This window comes from Limanda limanda, chromosome 22, assembly GCF_963576545.1.
Source record: "Limanda limanda chromosome 22, fLimLim1.1, whole genome shotgun sequence".
NCBI lineage: Eukaryota > Metazoa > Chordata > Actinopteri > Pleuronectiformes > Pleuronectidae > Limanda > Limanda limanda.
The window spans coordinates 5,118,821-5,135,721 of NC_083657.1; the positions used below are offsets into that span (position 1 = coordinate 5,118,821).

General features: G+C 43.9%; 2 protein-coding genes and 1 non-coding gene across 3 annotated transcripts; 1 reads left to right on the plus strand and 2 right to left on the minus strand.

The window, feature by feature from the left end:
• The first annotated feature begins 7,478 nt into the window (after positions 1–7,478).
• Positions 7,479–10,204, plus strand: ankrd53 (ankyrin repeat domain 53). Its single transcript, XM_061066664.1, has 6 exons — positions 7,479–7,519; positions 7,770–7,872; positions 8,958–9,157; positions 9,297–9,461; positions 9,547–9,667; positions 9,761–10,204. The coding sequence occupies exons 1-6, from the start codon at positions 7,479–7,481 to the stop codon at positions 10,202–10,204; spliced, it is 1,074 nt and encodes a 357-aa protein (XP_060922647.1).
• Positions 10,205–10,955: 751 nt separating this feature from the next.
• On the minus strand, positions 10,956–15,573 carry tex261 (testis expressed 261). Its single transcript, XM_061065990.1, has 6 exons — positions 15,408–15,573; positions 13,849–13,928; positions 13,614–13,767; positions 13,458–13,525; positions 13,160–13,262; positions 10,956–12,239 (listed from the first exon to the last, which is right to left on the minus strand). Exons 1-6 carry the CDS (start codon positions 15,475–15,477, stop codon positions 12,124–12,126), a joined length of 591 nt encoding a protein of 196 aa, XP_060921973.1. The 5' UTR covers positions 15,478–15,573; the 3' UTR covers positions 10,956–12,123.
• On the minus strand, positions 12,489–12,561 carry trnak-cuu (transfer RNA lysine (anticodon CUU)). Its single transcript has one exon. It is a non-coding gene; the product is annotated as a tRNA-Lys (tRNA).
• Positions 15,574–16,901: the final 1,328 nt, after the last annotated feature.

The window sequence follows — 16,901 nt, forward strand, 5'->3', positions numbered from 1 at the left end:
TTCCCATTGGATCTTGTTTATCTAGGCAGAGTGTGCGCACATTTATAAAGTGGCCGACTGTCCCAAAGCTGTTGTGGTATCGCTGTCCCGCTTGCATTTGCATCTCTGCGTCATGTTATCTCTACCCACTCCAGATTTTATGAATATAATTGGGATGCGTGTCAGGGGAACAATGGGTTTTGTGAAGCGTTGCCCCGCTGATGAACCAGGATGAGCCAATGCTCCGTGACCTGGATAGAGGAGGAGAAAACCGCCACATTACGAAGGGTCACAGTGTCAGTGGCAACACACATTCGTGCAAGAGAAAGCAATCACACGCACACACTCACACACACGCACACACTCAACGAATCGCGTGTCGTTGCCTTTAAGTTGCTTTGTGCTCATGCTGCAGGTTAACAGTGCAAACGATCCGTGCTGCTGTCGGGAGCGTGATCCTCCGACAGGGAAACCGGAGCCCGGATGAAGTGCATGTAAATTCCACCTTGTTAATGGTGTCGCCGAGGCAGTTGATCTTTGCAGCTTTACACACAAGCAGAGTGTGAGTTCACACGGCGGCTGAACCGGATGATTCGGAGGTCACGGCCGAGTCCAGAAGGTTCACGTGAGAAAAAAAAGGGGGGAAATGTTCCCTGGAGCTCTGGAGACACTTTCAACAGGAATAGAAGATGTTGCTTTAATGATTTTTTATTTTTCTTAACCTCGCTTTGGTCTCATTACATCACAGACGTGGTTTAAGACGAACACTGTGACAAACAACTAACATCCGGGTTCAATTTCCTGGTTCCTGTGTCGCCATGTCCAATAATCCTCTTATGAATGGAGTCAAAATGACCCAAAAACTCAAATTAGCTTTTCACTTAAATGTCATCATCTGAAAATCTCATCATCTGAAATCTGCAATGATAAGACCAGTACAATGTCATTATTGAAGGAAAATTATTATAATCAATGAATTCATTTTTTATTAAAAGCTCATTCATGGCTTTTATTGTGGCTAAGAGAAGTCCAGCAATTGTCACACCTGATTACAGGTTTTTGGGCATTTAAAGAATATATTTTATAAAGCATTTGTGTATCTATAGTTATTTCTAAAACCAAGATGGCGCTGGACAAAATACCAAAACTTGACACCTTTATAGTATGAAAACTTTGATTTTGCCAGTGATAAAATATATATCTGCCTTGTGTTTAACCATATAATATCTTAAAAACCTACATTAGTAATTAATAAATTATTAATGTCAATTCATTTCAATGTATAAACCCTTGAAGATTCTGTGTTAAGACATTATATTAAAAACAAATGTTGTTTTCCACAAATTCCATATACATATTTCCATAAACTGGCTGCTGCAGTTACTCAACAGAGCCGGTGTCCTGGCACATTATTTAATTTTTCATTCCCCTGCCGTCTAGATTGAGCTCAGGTTGCTCATGGAAGCGTCTGCAGAGCGAAAGTCGTCTTTAATTCTCTGCTGGTAGCTCACACTCATTTATTAAATTAATCCCACAGATTAGAAGCGTATCATATTGTGTGTTTGTGACCTTTTTTCTCTCAGGATGTTCATCACTGCTCATCATGTAACTTGCACCAAACTAGCTCTCACTTGTAATCAGAGTAAGTCCACTACATTTAATCCAAAGCATCTGTGTTTGTGCAACAATTGTTAAAGATTAGAGGACGAATCACAGCGCTGCGGAGCTGGAGGACACCAGCGGTGCAGCCTGTAGGACGATGTGGGGACAGATGGACAGACGCTCCCTCAGGTTGGACGGAGGAGAGACGTGCAGCCTTGTGGAGAATAAGCTCCATTCACATATAAATAAAAAGGGACAGGTCTGCCATGAGCTCTAGAGCATCTCCACCCAAGCGTGGACGATGTGCACACGTCTCTTTTCCTCTCCTCTCTACCTTCCTCACGTTGACCTTTCAGGCCTCCTCTCTCCTTTTCTCACTATCTTATCTCGCGCTCCTTCCCTCTGGTCATTGCCGCTGAGCTGTGAGAATTGAGAAGAATGTGTGTGAGGGATATGGAGAATAAAGCCGGGGATCATGGGAAGGTGTGAAGGCAGCATGCATGTCAGGACCTGGGGGACGAAGAAGCAGGGGGCGGGAGGGGAAAAGGAAACGACTGCAGCAACGGACACGGCTGGAAAACAACTCTTCTTCCTCCTCTTCCTCATATTTGTGACGCTGCTTTCAAGCCTGCACTGAAGTTTGGAACTATATTGGAGGCCGGGTGTGCGAGAACACAAATGTCTGAGTCAGTTGATCCTATGGAGTAAATGCACACAGAAATGAATACATGCGCAAAAAAGATCCACAAATGTATTTGGGGATTTATATATATAGGTGACTCAAAACACAAATACATTTTCAATGCACACACAAATATGTTTCATTCCATTTATAAGTAAAAAAAAATTCACATGTAAAACATAAGATTCATAAACATATTTGTGTGTGCATTGAAAATGTATTTGCGCATGTATTCATTTCTGTGTGCATTCATTCCTTTTGAGACTGTTCTGGCTCCATAGATCCGGACATTTTCCAGAACTTTCCCTCTCATCAAGTAAAATATCCAAGTGAGAAAACAGCAGGAGAATTCACAGTGTTGATGTGAACACGTCTGAGTCCGGATCTTTTTCCAGAGTTCATGTCTGAAAACAGCTAAACTGAGAGATGGGTGGAGGAATCAAACCCTGTTTTCAGACATGAGCTCCAGAAAATGGGAGAAGTTGTAAGTTGTGTGTTTTGGGGGGGGGTAGCTTCGCCGGCACTAACTTTAAAAGTCGAGGTTTTAGCTCAACTGTTTGATCATCAACAGGTGTAACACGTTTATTTTCCTATAAGAGGACAAATACACGACTGGGTGAATAATCCAGTCACAGAAACATTTCTCATGTTTCATGCTCTAAAAGCCGCACACACACAAACGCACACACACACACACACAGTACCTCCTCTGAAACTGTGATAATTAACGTGTGGCACAAAATGTCTTCACAGAGGCCATCTCCTGTGCTTTAACCTTTCTCTGCTGGCAGTTTATCTCACTGTCATTTGATCTGATCCTACCCGTCAGCGTTTGGAACCGTGCTTCATCCTCCTCTTCCATCCCTACACCCCGAACACCCCTCCGACCCATCGACTCCATCCTAAACTGGCCCTGGTAGGTGCAGCACAGCGGCCTGTGTGCATGTGTGCATGTGTGTGTGTGTGTGTGTGTGTGTGTGTGTGTGTGTGTGTGTGTGCATGCAGCGATGATGCTGAGGGAGGTCGTCGTGCGGTCACTGAGCAAAGCCTGGTCGCATTGTGACTCGGAGCTGCAGAATGTGCCATGGTGCATTAGCGCGCTGCCGCCTGGCTGAGCATGAGGCGTGGAGAGGAGGAGGAGGAGGAGGAGGAGGAAGGCAGGATAAAGAAAGAGAAGGAGGAGCTATGAGGGACGGAGAGATCGGGGAGGCGAGGAGGAGCAGAGGAAGAAAGAGGGGAAAGGAGGATAAGAGGAGGAGGAGGAGAAGTGAGGTCATCAGCACACTTACACACAGGCAGAGTTCAGACGCCCCAGGGGCACGGGGTCCTTGTGAGAGGGATCATCAAATATGAAGGAACATGGAGGCCGTGTGTTTGCTCTGGTATCTCCTCCTCCTCATCATCTCCTTCTCTCTCCTCCACTCTCTCACTTTTTCAACTCTTCTTCTCTCCCTCTCTCTCTTCTAGAACACGTTCACCTCACCGCAGTGGAAGAGGACTTTTCTAAATCAGGGGCCTTAAGGGGCCACAATTTACATACACAATAAATAGTTCCTTATTCAAACACATTGTGTTTTTCAAAAAAGCAACAAAAACACAACAAATTATCATATTTATTATTAGTATTATTAATTAGTAACTTAAAAAATGAAGAAAATAAGACTACGCACAGGAAAGGGTCACTTTCCCCCCTGACCCCACCCTTGGATCCACCCCTGCCTCTTGTTCTACGTCCATTTCTGCCTCAATATTCTAATCTTTTCAGGACATATGACAAATGAAATGTGGATTTTACAGTGAAGTCAAAGGGCTTTCATTCCAATTCGAGATCCATTATTGTGAAGCTAAATCCTGACAAAAACCCTGAAGGATTGTTTTTGCTTGGCTCTTTTTTGTAGTAATCCTTCTTACCATCTTTAAAGGCTGATATACAAAAAAATAATGTTCAAACTTAAAAGAAAATAAACGCTATTTGATGGCAGGATGAGATTTTATACAGAACGAGTTATAAAACACGTATGAATGATATTTTCTATGCATGAGAACAGCTGAGTGCATCTCTATCCCTCTTTGCAATGTGACCTGATGGCCAATTGGTCAGGTGCCACTAGCCCGGCAGAAGCCCGTATCGTGCCGCCAATTAAAAACAGATGGGGTGCGATTGGATGATGTAACCGACCAATGGGATTGCCCGCCAGGAGGATGCTGGGACATGATCTCATTTTCATCCTCGCCCTAAGCAGGTTTAGACAGCTCTGATCGTCCCGCTGCTAATCTGCCCTGCACCAACTGCATGTGCTGGAGCTAAAGCACACACACACACAAACACACACACACACACACACAAGCACGTTTCATTGTATTTTGGTTTTTTTTGTAACGTGCATCGTAGAGATGGAAAGATGAAAATCCAGAGCGCACATAAACAGTTGCTCTTGTCTAGATTTCTTGGTGAATGAGCAGCAGGCCGTCACACGTCAGAAAGCTTTTAAGGATTTGGAGCTTTTAAAAAGTACACAATCACATGCAGAGCACAATTGACAGTACATGGACAATCACAACACACACACACACACACACACACACACACACAACTGTCAGAGGAAAGAGGTCATGTCGGAGGTCGGCCTAATGGGACTTGTGCTGAAAATCAAACATGAAAGAGCTCTACACCGAGGGCTCGGTACAACCTCCCTGTCATGTGACCGAGGTCTCAGGAAGCCACTGCTCTTCCCCTGCTAGTGACCCTCACACACACACACACACACACACACACACACACACACACTAACACACAGAAAAGCACTGGGTACACACCAATGTGCATATGCTTACACACACACACACACACAAATTGACACATGGACTCACTCTTTCCGTGTGCTCACATGCATGAGTCACTGACATGTCTGCGTAGCCGTGTGGTGATGGAGGCGAAGGCTCTGGGGGGGGGGGGGGGGGGGTCGCTGGCCCTGGGGGTCGCTGGCCCGTCCTTGACCCTGATGGACACACAATAAAAAGGAAAAGTCACAAATTAAAAGGCTGGAATAAAAAATATACACACAATGTAAAGCGATACATGGCGTCTGAGTTGTTGAGTGCTAATGGTGTTGTGTAAAGAGCAGTAACACAACCATATACTTAATTATAACAAGAGATAAAACTAGCTAGGGAATATTTCTAGGTCATGAATACAAATTTCTTCCTGCTTGTTTACCCCTGATTGGTCTTGTCACCCATGAGTTGTATTTTGGAAATAATCCATTGAAGTGAAGGAAACAATATTACAATCAAATATTTTATTCTCCCCAAGGCGAGGCAAGGCAAGTAAAAGGAGACAAAAGACAAGTTACAGACATTCACTTAAAAAATCCACAAGAAGAACAACAATAAAACACAATAAAAAGAGCTGTTGAATATCTTTTAATGTACAAAAGGTCACAAGCTCATACAACTGCTCTCCATCCCACTCAGTTCAGCCAGGGGTCAATATCTATGACCAGAGAGGCCTGATCCTCCATGAGCCCATCGACCCTCAGCCACACCGACACAGAGAATATGAGGCCTGGCTGCCACGCGTGAGGCATCGAAACAAACGCTCCTGCCAGGCCTCCACGTGCAGCGAGGCCACGAGATCGATCCGCTTTACCACCGCTGCGTCAATACCGATACAGGCCCAGGCAGAGATGGAGGAGGAGAGAGAGGGGTACGAGGATATGAAGTATCTGTCCTGTGAAGCGTGATTGTTTAACCGTTAAGAGAAGACGAGCCGACACTCAGTTTAGTCAATCAAAGTATTTATTTAGGAAAGCAATGAACAGGTTACAGCAAAGCAATGGGCCTCCAGTAGGTTAGTTGTGTCAGAGCGCCACGAACATCCGGCGTCTATCCATTTTTTAACAGTAGCTCTTCGTTCCTCCTCCTCGGAAGTGCGCACCCGTAATCCATCCTCCAGGCTTTTGGAATACGGAAGTAGACAGGGAGACACTCCCAATGACTCTTTAGTGGCTTGGCAACCTGTTTACTTCATAAAAGGCCTTGTCTCAGCAGATGCCATGACGGCCAAAGGTGTTTACAATTGGAGAAAAGATTATTATGTTTTCTGCTTCATCAAAAACAATCCTGACTGTAAACATTCGGATCCTCGAAAACAAAGCAACGAAACAGGATTAAGTCAACAGAGTCGCTCCGTCCGACCTCCAGAACTTTATCAGACAGCTCCTGGAACTCTATACGATGTTGAATGAATCCAAGGGAATAAGCCTTTAATATCAGAAGTTAGAAATGAGAACAAGTGAAAGATTCATTATTAACACTAAGCAGCAACAGTTATTCAAATCATTTGTATGAAGGCATAATATCTAGCCAAAACTACTCCTATCTTTATTTGGTTAAGAGTTCAGTCAACACATAGAGTATAGTTAAAAATTTGAAATCCTAACAGTCGTAAACACACGTTACTGAACACATTAGATCAAAGAGGTGGGGCTTGTATTTTCAGGTTTATCCAATGGGCCATTTCAGGCTGATGAACGGAACGAAGAAGAAGAAGAAAGGCTTGCATCATACTTCGTCTTTGTTTGGTTAATAGGTCGGTGGTAACCAACATCAAGGTGCACTACTACTAAGAATCCATAGAAGTGAAGGTCACAATATTACAATAAAATATTTTATTCACCCCAAGACATTTTATTTTAAGGCAAGTAAAAGGGGACAAAAGAAAAGTTACAGACATTTACTTAAAAAAATAGACTCACAAATGTAAACACACGTTACTGAACACATTAGATCAAAGAGGCCATTTCAGGCTGATGAACCGAACAAAGAAGAATAAAGTTTTGCAATCATACGTCTTTTTCTTCTTTGTTTGGTTTATAGGTCGGTGGTAACCAACATCAAGGTGCATTACCACCGCTACATAGTATGTTTCAATATCCTGCTTATGCCTATATATGTGTCTTTATGGATTCCAAGGATTCTATAACAGTTGGTGCAAGTTTCCCTTTGATGTATAACCCACGACCTCTTTACCTTTGATGCATCTCCATGATACTTTCTAACTTCTAACTATACTAACTTGTCAAAGTGAAGTAAAAGTATCCGTCAGTACCTTTACTGGTGTTGTGGGGTTTCACTCCCACTTGAGGAAACTATCGGGACACTTGCTCCGACTCTGCGAGGGGATGGGGGGGGAGTCAGCGTTGCCACGGCAACCATGGAGCCTGGCAAGAAACACGGAAAACCGAGAGGAAAAAGGTAAACGACGTTCTTTATATCAACTTCATATACGAGACGATTTATCTATATTATATTTATCAAGCTGATTTCGCTGTAGTTGGATATATTTGCGACCATGAACCGAAAAAGTACACCAAAGTTTTTTTAAAGCAGTGATTTTGAGCATTTTAAAAAGTGAACTTACCACAGAACGTGTCTTGTGCCTCATACTGAGGATTTTAATGGTCGTTCGATGTATTAACATCCGGTTTCTACTCGGTTCTGTCAGCAGGGAACTGGCCCGACGCCTCCCCCGGGACAGACACCTGTTCCCGGTTGCTCTTCCTCCCAGAAGCCGGCCCCGGGAGCTGGATCTCAGCGACAGCTCACAGGTACACACCACACACTACTGCTACACAACACACACCACACACTACTGCTACACACCGCTGCTACACACTGCACACTACTGCTACACGAGTTCAGTTCAGAATCAGAATCAGAAGGTATTCATTGCCAAGTTAACACCTACCTGGAATTTGCTCTGGTTATTGGTGCATACAATGAACATAGAAATATAAAAACACAATAAATACACCACACATAAGAAAAACAATAATAATTAAAAAAAATATATATATATATATACTCACTAGTTACTCACTTGTTCTAATATTTATACAAGGTAGCATTTATTTAGACATAAACATATCTATAAAAAAATATATAAAAGACAAAAGATATAAAGATATAAGATATTGATGGAGACACTCAGCGAACTCATGCAAAGTGCAGAAAACAAGAAGCTCCTCAGCTCCTTGAAGAGCAGGTGTGCTCAGATCTTCAGGTGGCAGCTGATTGGCTGAAAATGAATCACTTCCTCTTTCACTGCATTAAACAAACCTGAAGCTGCATTTACAACTCCCCTGGAAATCCAATTTTCCAGAGTTGTGAAGTTGTCGTTCCAATGTTCCCGAAAACAAGGATGCTGCAAACAAAACGTGTTTTATTTGTGTGTTTAGAGCAAAGAACAAATGTGACAGACCCACAATTGTAGTCCCACAAACAGTTTATAGTTCCCAGACACACATGAACTTCACATCAAATCCGAATAACAACTGGACAACTCAGTGGAAACGTTGGTACATGCGTTGCCAGGCTGCTGACGTCATCACCTAGGAACCAATTAACCTAATTAAATTAAAATTTAAACAGATTTAAACAGAACACTAGCTTATTTTGTCAACTTGTCAAATGTTACACACTTGCAGCAGACACCAAACATTTTATTGGAGACGTCATCGCATCAGTAATTCCTGTGCCTTGGTTAGGATCTGTGGAAAGAGCCTATGGGTCATATGGGTCAAGGCAGTTTGACTCAGTGTGAGCTCATGGAGGTTAAGGTTTTACAAATGAATCAGACAACGACACTGAGACGACCCTCTCTCTCTCTCTCTGTGTGCTCTCTCTCCTCCAGGGTCTGTCGGAGCTCCACATGGCCTGTCTCTACGGCCAGCTGGCTACTCTCCAGCGCCTGATGCGCTCCATGTTGGACCGGCTCGACAACGGCGATCCTCTGGGGCGCCGGCCCGTCCACCTGGTCATGTCCTCCTCCAACTTCCGCAACGCCGCCGCCTGCCTCAGATGCCTGATAGAGAACGAAGCCGACATCAACCTGTAGGAGCCTTATTTTGAAATGTTCCTCAGAGATGTCAAATAGAGGGAATAAGAAGTCATTGATTCAGTATAAGACGATGAACAGCCACAAATTAGATAATAACAATGTTTTTTTTGCATTTTTTGTCATTATGACCAGAACCACAGACTCGGGGTTGACGCCGCTGCACATGGCCGCCGCAGAAGGCCTCATGGAATGTGTAGAGATCCTGGTGCAGGCCGATGCAGATGTGTTGGCCCAGGACGACATGGGACACACACCTCTGGATTTGGCTCGGGTCTGGTCCCACAGAGACGTAGGCAGGTAACAAGCTGGAGGAACAATTCACTGCAAAATCCATTTTAAAAGAGTTTCAGTTTCGCTTAAACCACGACTTGTGTGTGTGTAGGTATCTGAGAAGATGCATGTGGGAGGCAGAGAAGAAGAAAGAAGTGGAGGGGATGAGTCAGGCTCGGGTTTTGTACAGGAACCTCGTTGCCCTGGCCAAACTGAATGTGGTCGACAAATCGGTACGTTGCAAATCAGTCAAATAGGATATCACACAAACACCTGAATTCAGGATTTCAGATTTCTAACTTCACTTCCTCTATATGTGCTTTCAGAGTCTCATAGAGAAGAAGATGAAAGAGTGGGCGGCCTTGAAAGGTATTCCCCACATCAAGCCTGCCCGCCCCAAAACCCTGCCGAGCAAGTTCCACACAACGTGCCACTTGTCCAGTCAGGACTGGTCTTATGTGGGCAAGCACGAGCCGAAGCTGAACGAGTCCAGGTCGGTGATTGACCTCCGGGACGTTGTGACGCTGTGGAGGGACAGCAGTGGCCGAGGGCCGCCTCAGTACAACACCAGGTGGGACAGCACGCCGCGGGACGCCCCGGACCTGCCCCTGGCCGTCCTCAGGACCGTGTTGTTCCCCAGAGTGCTGCCGTCCAGGATCAACTCGCCTCAGGACTTCTACACGCGGGACATCAAGTTGGTCCCGCACAGAAAAAGCCCCATGGGGTGGAGCACCTCCCACTGGACGGAGGTGGCCAAGCTCATTGGTTAGAGCTGGAAGAAAGTCAACTGGATGTGTCAAATGCAACTCTAATTAAAACCTACATCTTTTTTTAGCTTCAGGTAGAAATTGCTTCATAGATTGTCACAGATTTCAGGAACACGTGTATCACATAGAGGTCTGACCGAGTCCTAACAGGCATAAATAGACGTTAAGAGCGGGATTATCCTCGTAAAACATCCGGCCATCTCATGACCTCAGCTCCGAGTGACAAAAACACAAAATGCCAAACTCTCCAGAAAGCAGAGGAGGAGAAACCCCTCGGTGAACTGGGTCACCTGTCAGACGTACCCCTGCACTTCCACTGACCCCCCCCCGGGGAAGTGAGCAGGGATCCAGGTGAGGGCTTGTCAACAGGGTGTGTGTGTGTGTGTGTCTGCGAGCTGTGGCCTGTCAACTGAAGCCAGGTGTGTGTGTGTGTGTGTGTGTGTCGTGGTTTTGTCTTGTCCCTTTACTTCATGAAGCACTTCACACCTCAGTGGGGGTCAAAGTGCACACTGGCCTCAGCCTGGTGCACCCACTGTGACCAGGTGACATGGGACTTGGGTTATTTAACGTCATTCAAATAAACAGTCTGACACACACACACACACACACACACATTCTTGGACTTCTATTTCAGTGAGGACACTCGTTGGCATAATACATGAAAATCTTTACATACGACAGAGATACACACTCGACTGAGTTACGTCTATTTCCTTTGACACAACCTGTGAAAAGAACCATTTAATCTTCCAAATTATTTCAACAAAATCTTTTATTTTATTTTACAGTTGTGTGTTTTAACAGGCGACAATTATTCACACTCGAGAAATTGTTAGAAAGAACTTCAGCCTCTTCAATCGAACTTTCCCCGAACCGGTTTGAGCAGCTTAGTCACTGCACAGGTTCGATCTTCAGACGGGGTTTTTTTTCCCATTCGTCTTTGACAGCGAGTGTTTATAAAAAAATCAGTTTGTTACAGTGGTTTCTTAAAAAAAGAGTCCAAAAAAAGGTGGGAATCTGAGGAGTAACGGGAACGAACTCTCACACCGTGCGTCGTGTCCGTGGTGAGACGTCGATGACTTCCTCTCTTGTCGTTCACCGAATTCAAAGTGAAAATGAATCCTATCCAACCACCTTCATTAAGACCCTGTTCATCAAAGTGGTGCGACAGGACAGGGAACTTAATTCATGTCATACTTTGCAATAAAAAAAATGTACCTCCACAGATCAGAAGCTGATTCCTTACAAGTTAACTACAGACTGATCTATGTCATTTTAGGCCAAAGTGCTTCAGCGGCTGATTGGCTGCTTTTATCCTTTTTCTCGGATTTCCAAACCAAAACAACCAAACACGGACGTCAGTATTAAGACAGGAAGCACCGTGAAACTCTCCCAACCTCCAACCCACCTTCTCAACAGTTGTATTACATCTCCTGAACTATTGTCACCACTACTTTGTGTATCGACTCTGATGAGCAGCGGGATGTCGTGTCAAGAAGAAAACTGATAATGATTTATAGATTTGATGTCAATTACAGGTTCTTTGTTGGTTATTAATGTTAAACCTGCATATTTGTATCCTTTGTACCCACGATTTAAAAATGGAGTCACAATAATAAAAGCGATGCGCTAAAGACAAGTTCCCGTTGGCAAATGTCTCTGGTCGAGGTCGTCAGTCCAGACAGAGACAGACAAACGCTGCCTGTGTAAACTCCTTGGCTCGTCCAGCAGAAAACTCTCCTGTGTCCATTGGTCCGTCCTCTTCGCTTCCTCTCCCCCTCCCACCCCCCATTTTGTCCTCTGCTTCGTTTTAGTCCAGTCCAGAAAATGTCACAGTCATTCCAGCCTCCCCCTTAATCTCCGACACACACTCTCACACTCACCCCTGACCCCCCCGAACCTGCACCCAGAGTCTGAGCTCCTCAGTACATTTTCTGCCGGCTGGGCAGCACTGCCTCCTTGAGGAAAGAGAACACGATGAGGATCCCCGACCTCTTCCCCCTCTTGCCCTTCGTGAAGTAATTAGACACCACGTCGTCTGAAAAGGAAGAAATGGAAACCGTTACTAATTATAACACGTGAAAGTAATCTGTTTCCAAGTCTGGAAGTTAGGACATGTAACATGTATGGAGTTACTGGTTGTAATGTGAAATATATTAAACCAAATGACAATCGGCGTCATTGGCCACGTTTGTGTACATTTACAGGTCAGCTGACTCCAGTTTTACGTTGCAAATAATAAATCAGAGTGTTCAGGGGACACAGGGACGGTGAGAAAAGGAATGTGCGCCCAACGTGGGGCTCGAACCCACGACCCTGAGATTAAGAGTCTCATGCTCTACCGACTGAGCTAGCCGGGCGGGTGAAACGTCCCTAATGAGCAGTTCAGCCAGCTAACTAACAGAGTAGACTTTAGCTGTTATAGATATCTTTAAAATTGTACTTTTGATACATATTAGAAGTTAAGAATTGTCTGACTCAATTGAATTCTTATGAATTTAAATGTGTTTTTCCAGGGGACAAGTTTTTCAGCTGCTGTTCACCAAGAAATAAGCTTGAAACCTGTAACTACAAATGTGTAGCTGAAAGAACGTGGATTCAGTCTGAAATCAAAATTTTGTATGTATCTTCAATAGTTTCGGAACCATATCCAAACAAAGATGACAGATTTGGTGTGGAATCCCATTTTTTATCATTTTAATTTAGCCTATGAATTCTTACGTTATGGAAAAAAACTTGTTTTCTGAGGTCATAGTGAGTTCGACCATTTACCAGCTAATTTTAATCACTTTATCCTTAAGTCTTGTACATTTGAGCCACATTTTACGGATTTCCCTTCATATCACGCTCACCAGAATGGGTCGAACACAACATAAAACATGATAATGAATTCCTCTGGTAGCTCGCCAGCGCAGAGGCATAACAATCTGTTTCGCTTTCCCCTGAAGAGACGCTCACCTCCTTGCTGTACGGTGGACGGCAGCACGTTCTCACCCGCTGACAGTGACACGAAGAAGGCGAAGGGGATCACCCAGAGGCAGATGGTGAAGTAGGCCAGCACCTGAGGCCACAAAGGATTAAGTGGAATATGTTTATACGGAATGATATGTAACAGCAGAGCATTTTTCACCATTTCATTAGAAAAAACAGCTTGTGACTGAGCTGATTTATCTGAATATGCGATAAACATATACATGATAATACTGGATACGTATACATTTGAGATGTAAAAATGCTGCCCGCTCCAAATCCTTACCTCTGAAAATGGGTAATACTCTTGTGCAAAGTACTGGAAGGCCATGTAATGGTTCGCCACTATCAACACTGCGGAGAGAGAGAGAGGAAGCTGTTACCAGTTCATCTGAGGTGAAGCTGTTTGCAGGTGCTTTGCTTCTGAGGTTGTCATACTGACCGCAGGAGAGGATGAAGTTGGGGGAGCTCAGCAGGATGTAAGGGAACGTCTGCAAGAGGCCGAAGTACACCAGGTTGGTGAAAAGGCCAACTCCCACCATCAACACTGGGAAGCCGTCAATAATATAGAGGCCGGCCAGCACACCTGTAGAGAACTGGACACAACCACACGCAAAGTGACTTAGCAGTTTGTGATCAGCCGTAAATACGTCATTTGTTAAACTGAACCTACTCACCAGAATCATGTATTTTATTATTCGACTGGTGGCTACTGTGTATTCCTCTATTAGTTCTGCCAGGTAGTACAGGCCAGCAGCTGAGGGAGGACAAGGGATGAACAGGAAACAGAAAAGTCACAAAAAGCAGATGAACAGGATGTACGGTTGGTATCAAAAATGTGCAGAGAATCAATATTTAAGTAAAATAGACCAGGAAGCATCAGTCTAAACAAAGAGCACCGGCTTATGGACAGTTTGTGTCACACTAAATCAATTTAAACTTTCCAAAAGATAAGATGACAGTGGCAGCAAGCCTTTAACTTTCAAAGTCCAAATTTGTCAAACACTATCCCTAAACTTTATTCCTCCTCCCAGCACTTCACAGTTTAACTTTTAAACAACATAGTAGATAGTATGCAGTGATAAATGTTAATAAACCGGTAATGAAACAGATGCTTTGTTGCTCTTTTCTTGAATTTATTGACGAAAGAAAAGCAAATGTAATGTTGGACTAAAGGAAACCGCCCATTTACTGTTCTTATTAATGCACTGGCCTTTATTGTGCTTGTATAAAGTATTCAATCACTGATTAATGTCTGACAACTTATCAATCAACCTTCAATAAAGGTAAATGTATCACACATTACAATGATTACACCTCATGTGTTTTGACCTTTGAGTCACAGTCAGCTTAGCAAAGGTTTAAAAGTGAAGTCGATTTGCATCAGTCTCTTTATTTACTTCTCTCACAGTGACGTGACCGAGCCAGGCAGCAGGGGCCACACCTGTCAGCTGCTCAGTTACGTGGACACACACAGGCTCTTTGCCACGTATCACGCAGACGCTCGGGAAGCGAACCAGCAACCTCCCCTGAACCAAACCCACTGTGGAAGCCGGATTCTCCACAGAATGCATTAATGTAAACACATGAAACCTCCACGCTAACTTTGTGGAAGCAGTGACGCTAGCTTGTGTAACCTTTGCACCGTGCACACTGCCGCCGGGTGCCACTTTAAATCACTTTGCTGCAGACGATGTGAAACACACACACGTTGTTTGCTGACACAACAACTGACTGGCTGGTTTGCATTCTGTAAAAACCAGTAGAACCCAATCAAGGGAGAGATAAACAGCGCTAGCACCAGTTAGCACACATTACTTCAAGCTCAACAGTTGCCAGTGTCATTTAAAACCTAAAAATGAATTGAATAGTGTAGATTAAACACTAATACATGTATTCTACGAATTAGTTTTGTGTGAAAATTAGGTGACGTTGTCATGTTTGATTAAGGGAAAGAGATGCACAACTAGCCAGCTAGCTGACTAACTGCAGAGGGGTTATGTGATTTAACTTCTTTAAACTTTATGAAGTTTAACTTTTTACACGCTTATCTCATTAACAACACAATGAATCAATGCAGAACTAGTTTTTTTAATTTATTGATAACCAGCTGCGATGACGTTTACTGGCCGAACCCTTTAAAAATGCTAGTTCTGGTCCGCTAGCGTTAGCTCTGAGCAGATCTGAGCTAGCCTAGCATGCTAGCACTCGCAGGGCTTGTCACCGCTGCACTTACCGATGGCGAGAGTGACGAAGGAGATGTGCACCACCAGCGACAGCCAGCTGAGCAAATAAATAAACCACATGGCTCTGCGTGAGGAGACAACGCACACAAATAAAACAGAAAGAACACACGGACAGCTAGCCCAATGCTAACTGCGCTAGCTTCCTCCCTCGGTGGTTTCCAGTGCGAGCTGACGAGAGCAGGCAAGAGGGGACATAAGGGAGTGCAGGGCTGGAGCAGGCTTCAGCGCCGCCGCGGGTATGGAGGAGAACTGCAGTTGTGTTACGTGTTTCAAATATACGTTGTGTTGGATAAATTCAGGGGGACAGAATAAAATGGATTAAATGTTAGATAAGATGAGAATAAGAAAATGTATACTGCAAAAATAAAACTTCTGTTTTTTGCTAACTTTGTTCAATACTGAAAATTATGATTTGTTTTGGCTTTCCATACCTGGGATCTGTTATTTTGTTTCTAATTTAACTTCTTATTCTAACCCTAAAACCAAGTCTTAACCCTCAAACAACCCATTGGATGCGGAGGATCAGCCAAAATGTCCTCACTGTGATGGTATTGAACCAACATTGGTCCTGATAACTATAGAAAGGCACACACAGACACAATCACACAGACACACACACACACTAACACTAACACACACACACACACACACACACACACACACACACACACACACACACACACACACACACACACACACACACACATGCGCACACACACGTCTCCATGACATCAGAGGTGATTGACTTACATTGAGTTCTTGGAAACTTACTCGAACCTTGACCATAGTTACTACCTTCCCTAACCTAAACCTAAACTCAAAAATTAACTTAAACCTTACCTTAATCTAAACCTTAACCTTAAAACAAGTCTTTACCTTAACATGTAATGATTTATGTCATAAGGACTTCATTTTTGTCCCCATAATGTGACTGTGCATACAGATGTCGGACCCCACAACATGAGCAATACCCGGACCACACACACACTCGCTATGTTGTGTATGAACTCAACAACACGGAGAAGGTGGCGGCCCCCATTATTGTATCTGAAAAGCTCACACCTTTGAGATTGAGGCGGGAAACGATAAAACATGTATGGCGCAGAGTGAAGAGGCAGCGGCTGCGGTAAAAAGAGCTAAATAAAGTAAATATATAATGTGAAACAGTGTGAAGACACTAAAATGGTGTCGGAGTCGAGGGTGAGAGTAATTTCATCCCCTTTTCACATGCTTTTAACAAAGGCTCAGAGATAAGATAGCCGGCCCGGTGTGAGGCTGTGTGCTCACTCATGCATGCATGCACACATATATATATATATATATATATATATATATATATATATATATATACAGTATCTGTGTGGAGGTGAGAAAACAAAAGGCGACCCGTTGCATTTAAAGAGACTTTCAGGAGGGAGTCACCTGAGGCTCTTATCTCAGCAACACCTCTGGGGTCCGGGTGTGAGGGCTTTAATGGGCCTTAA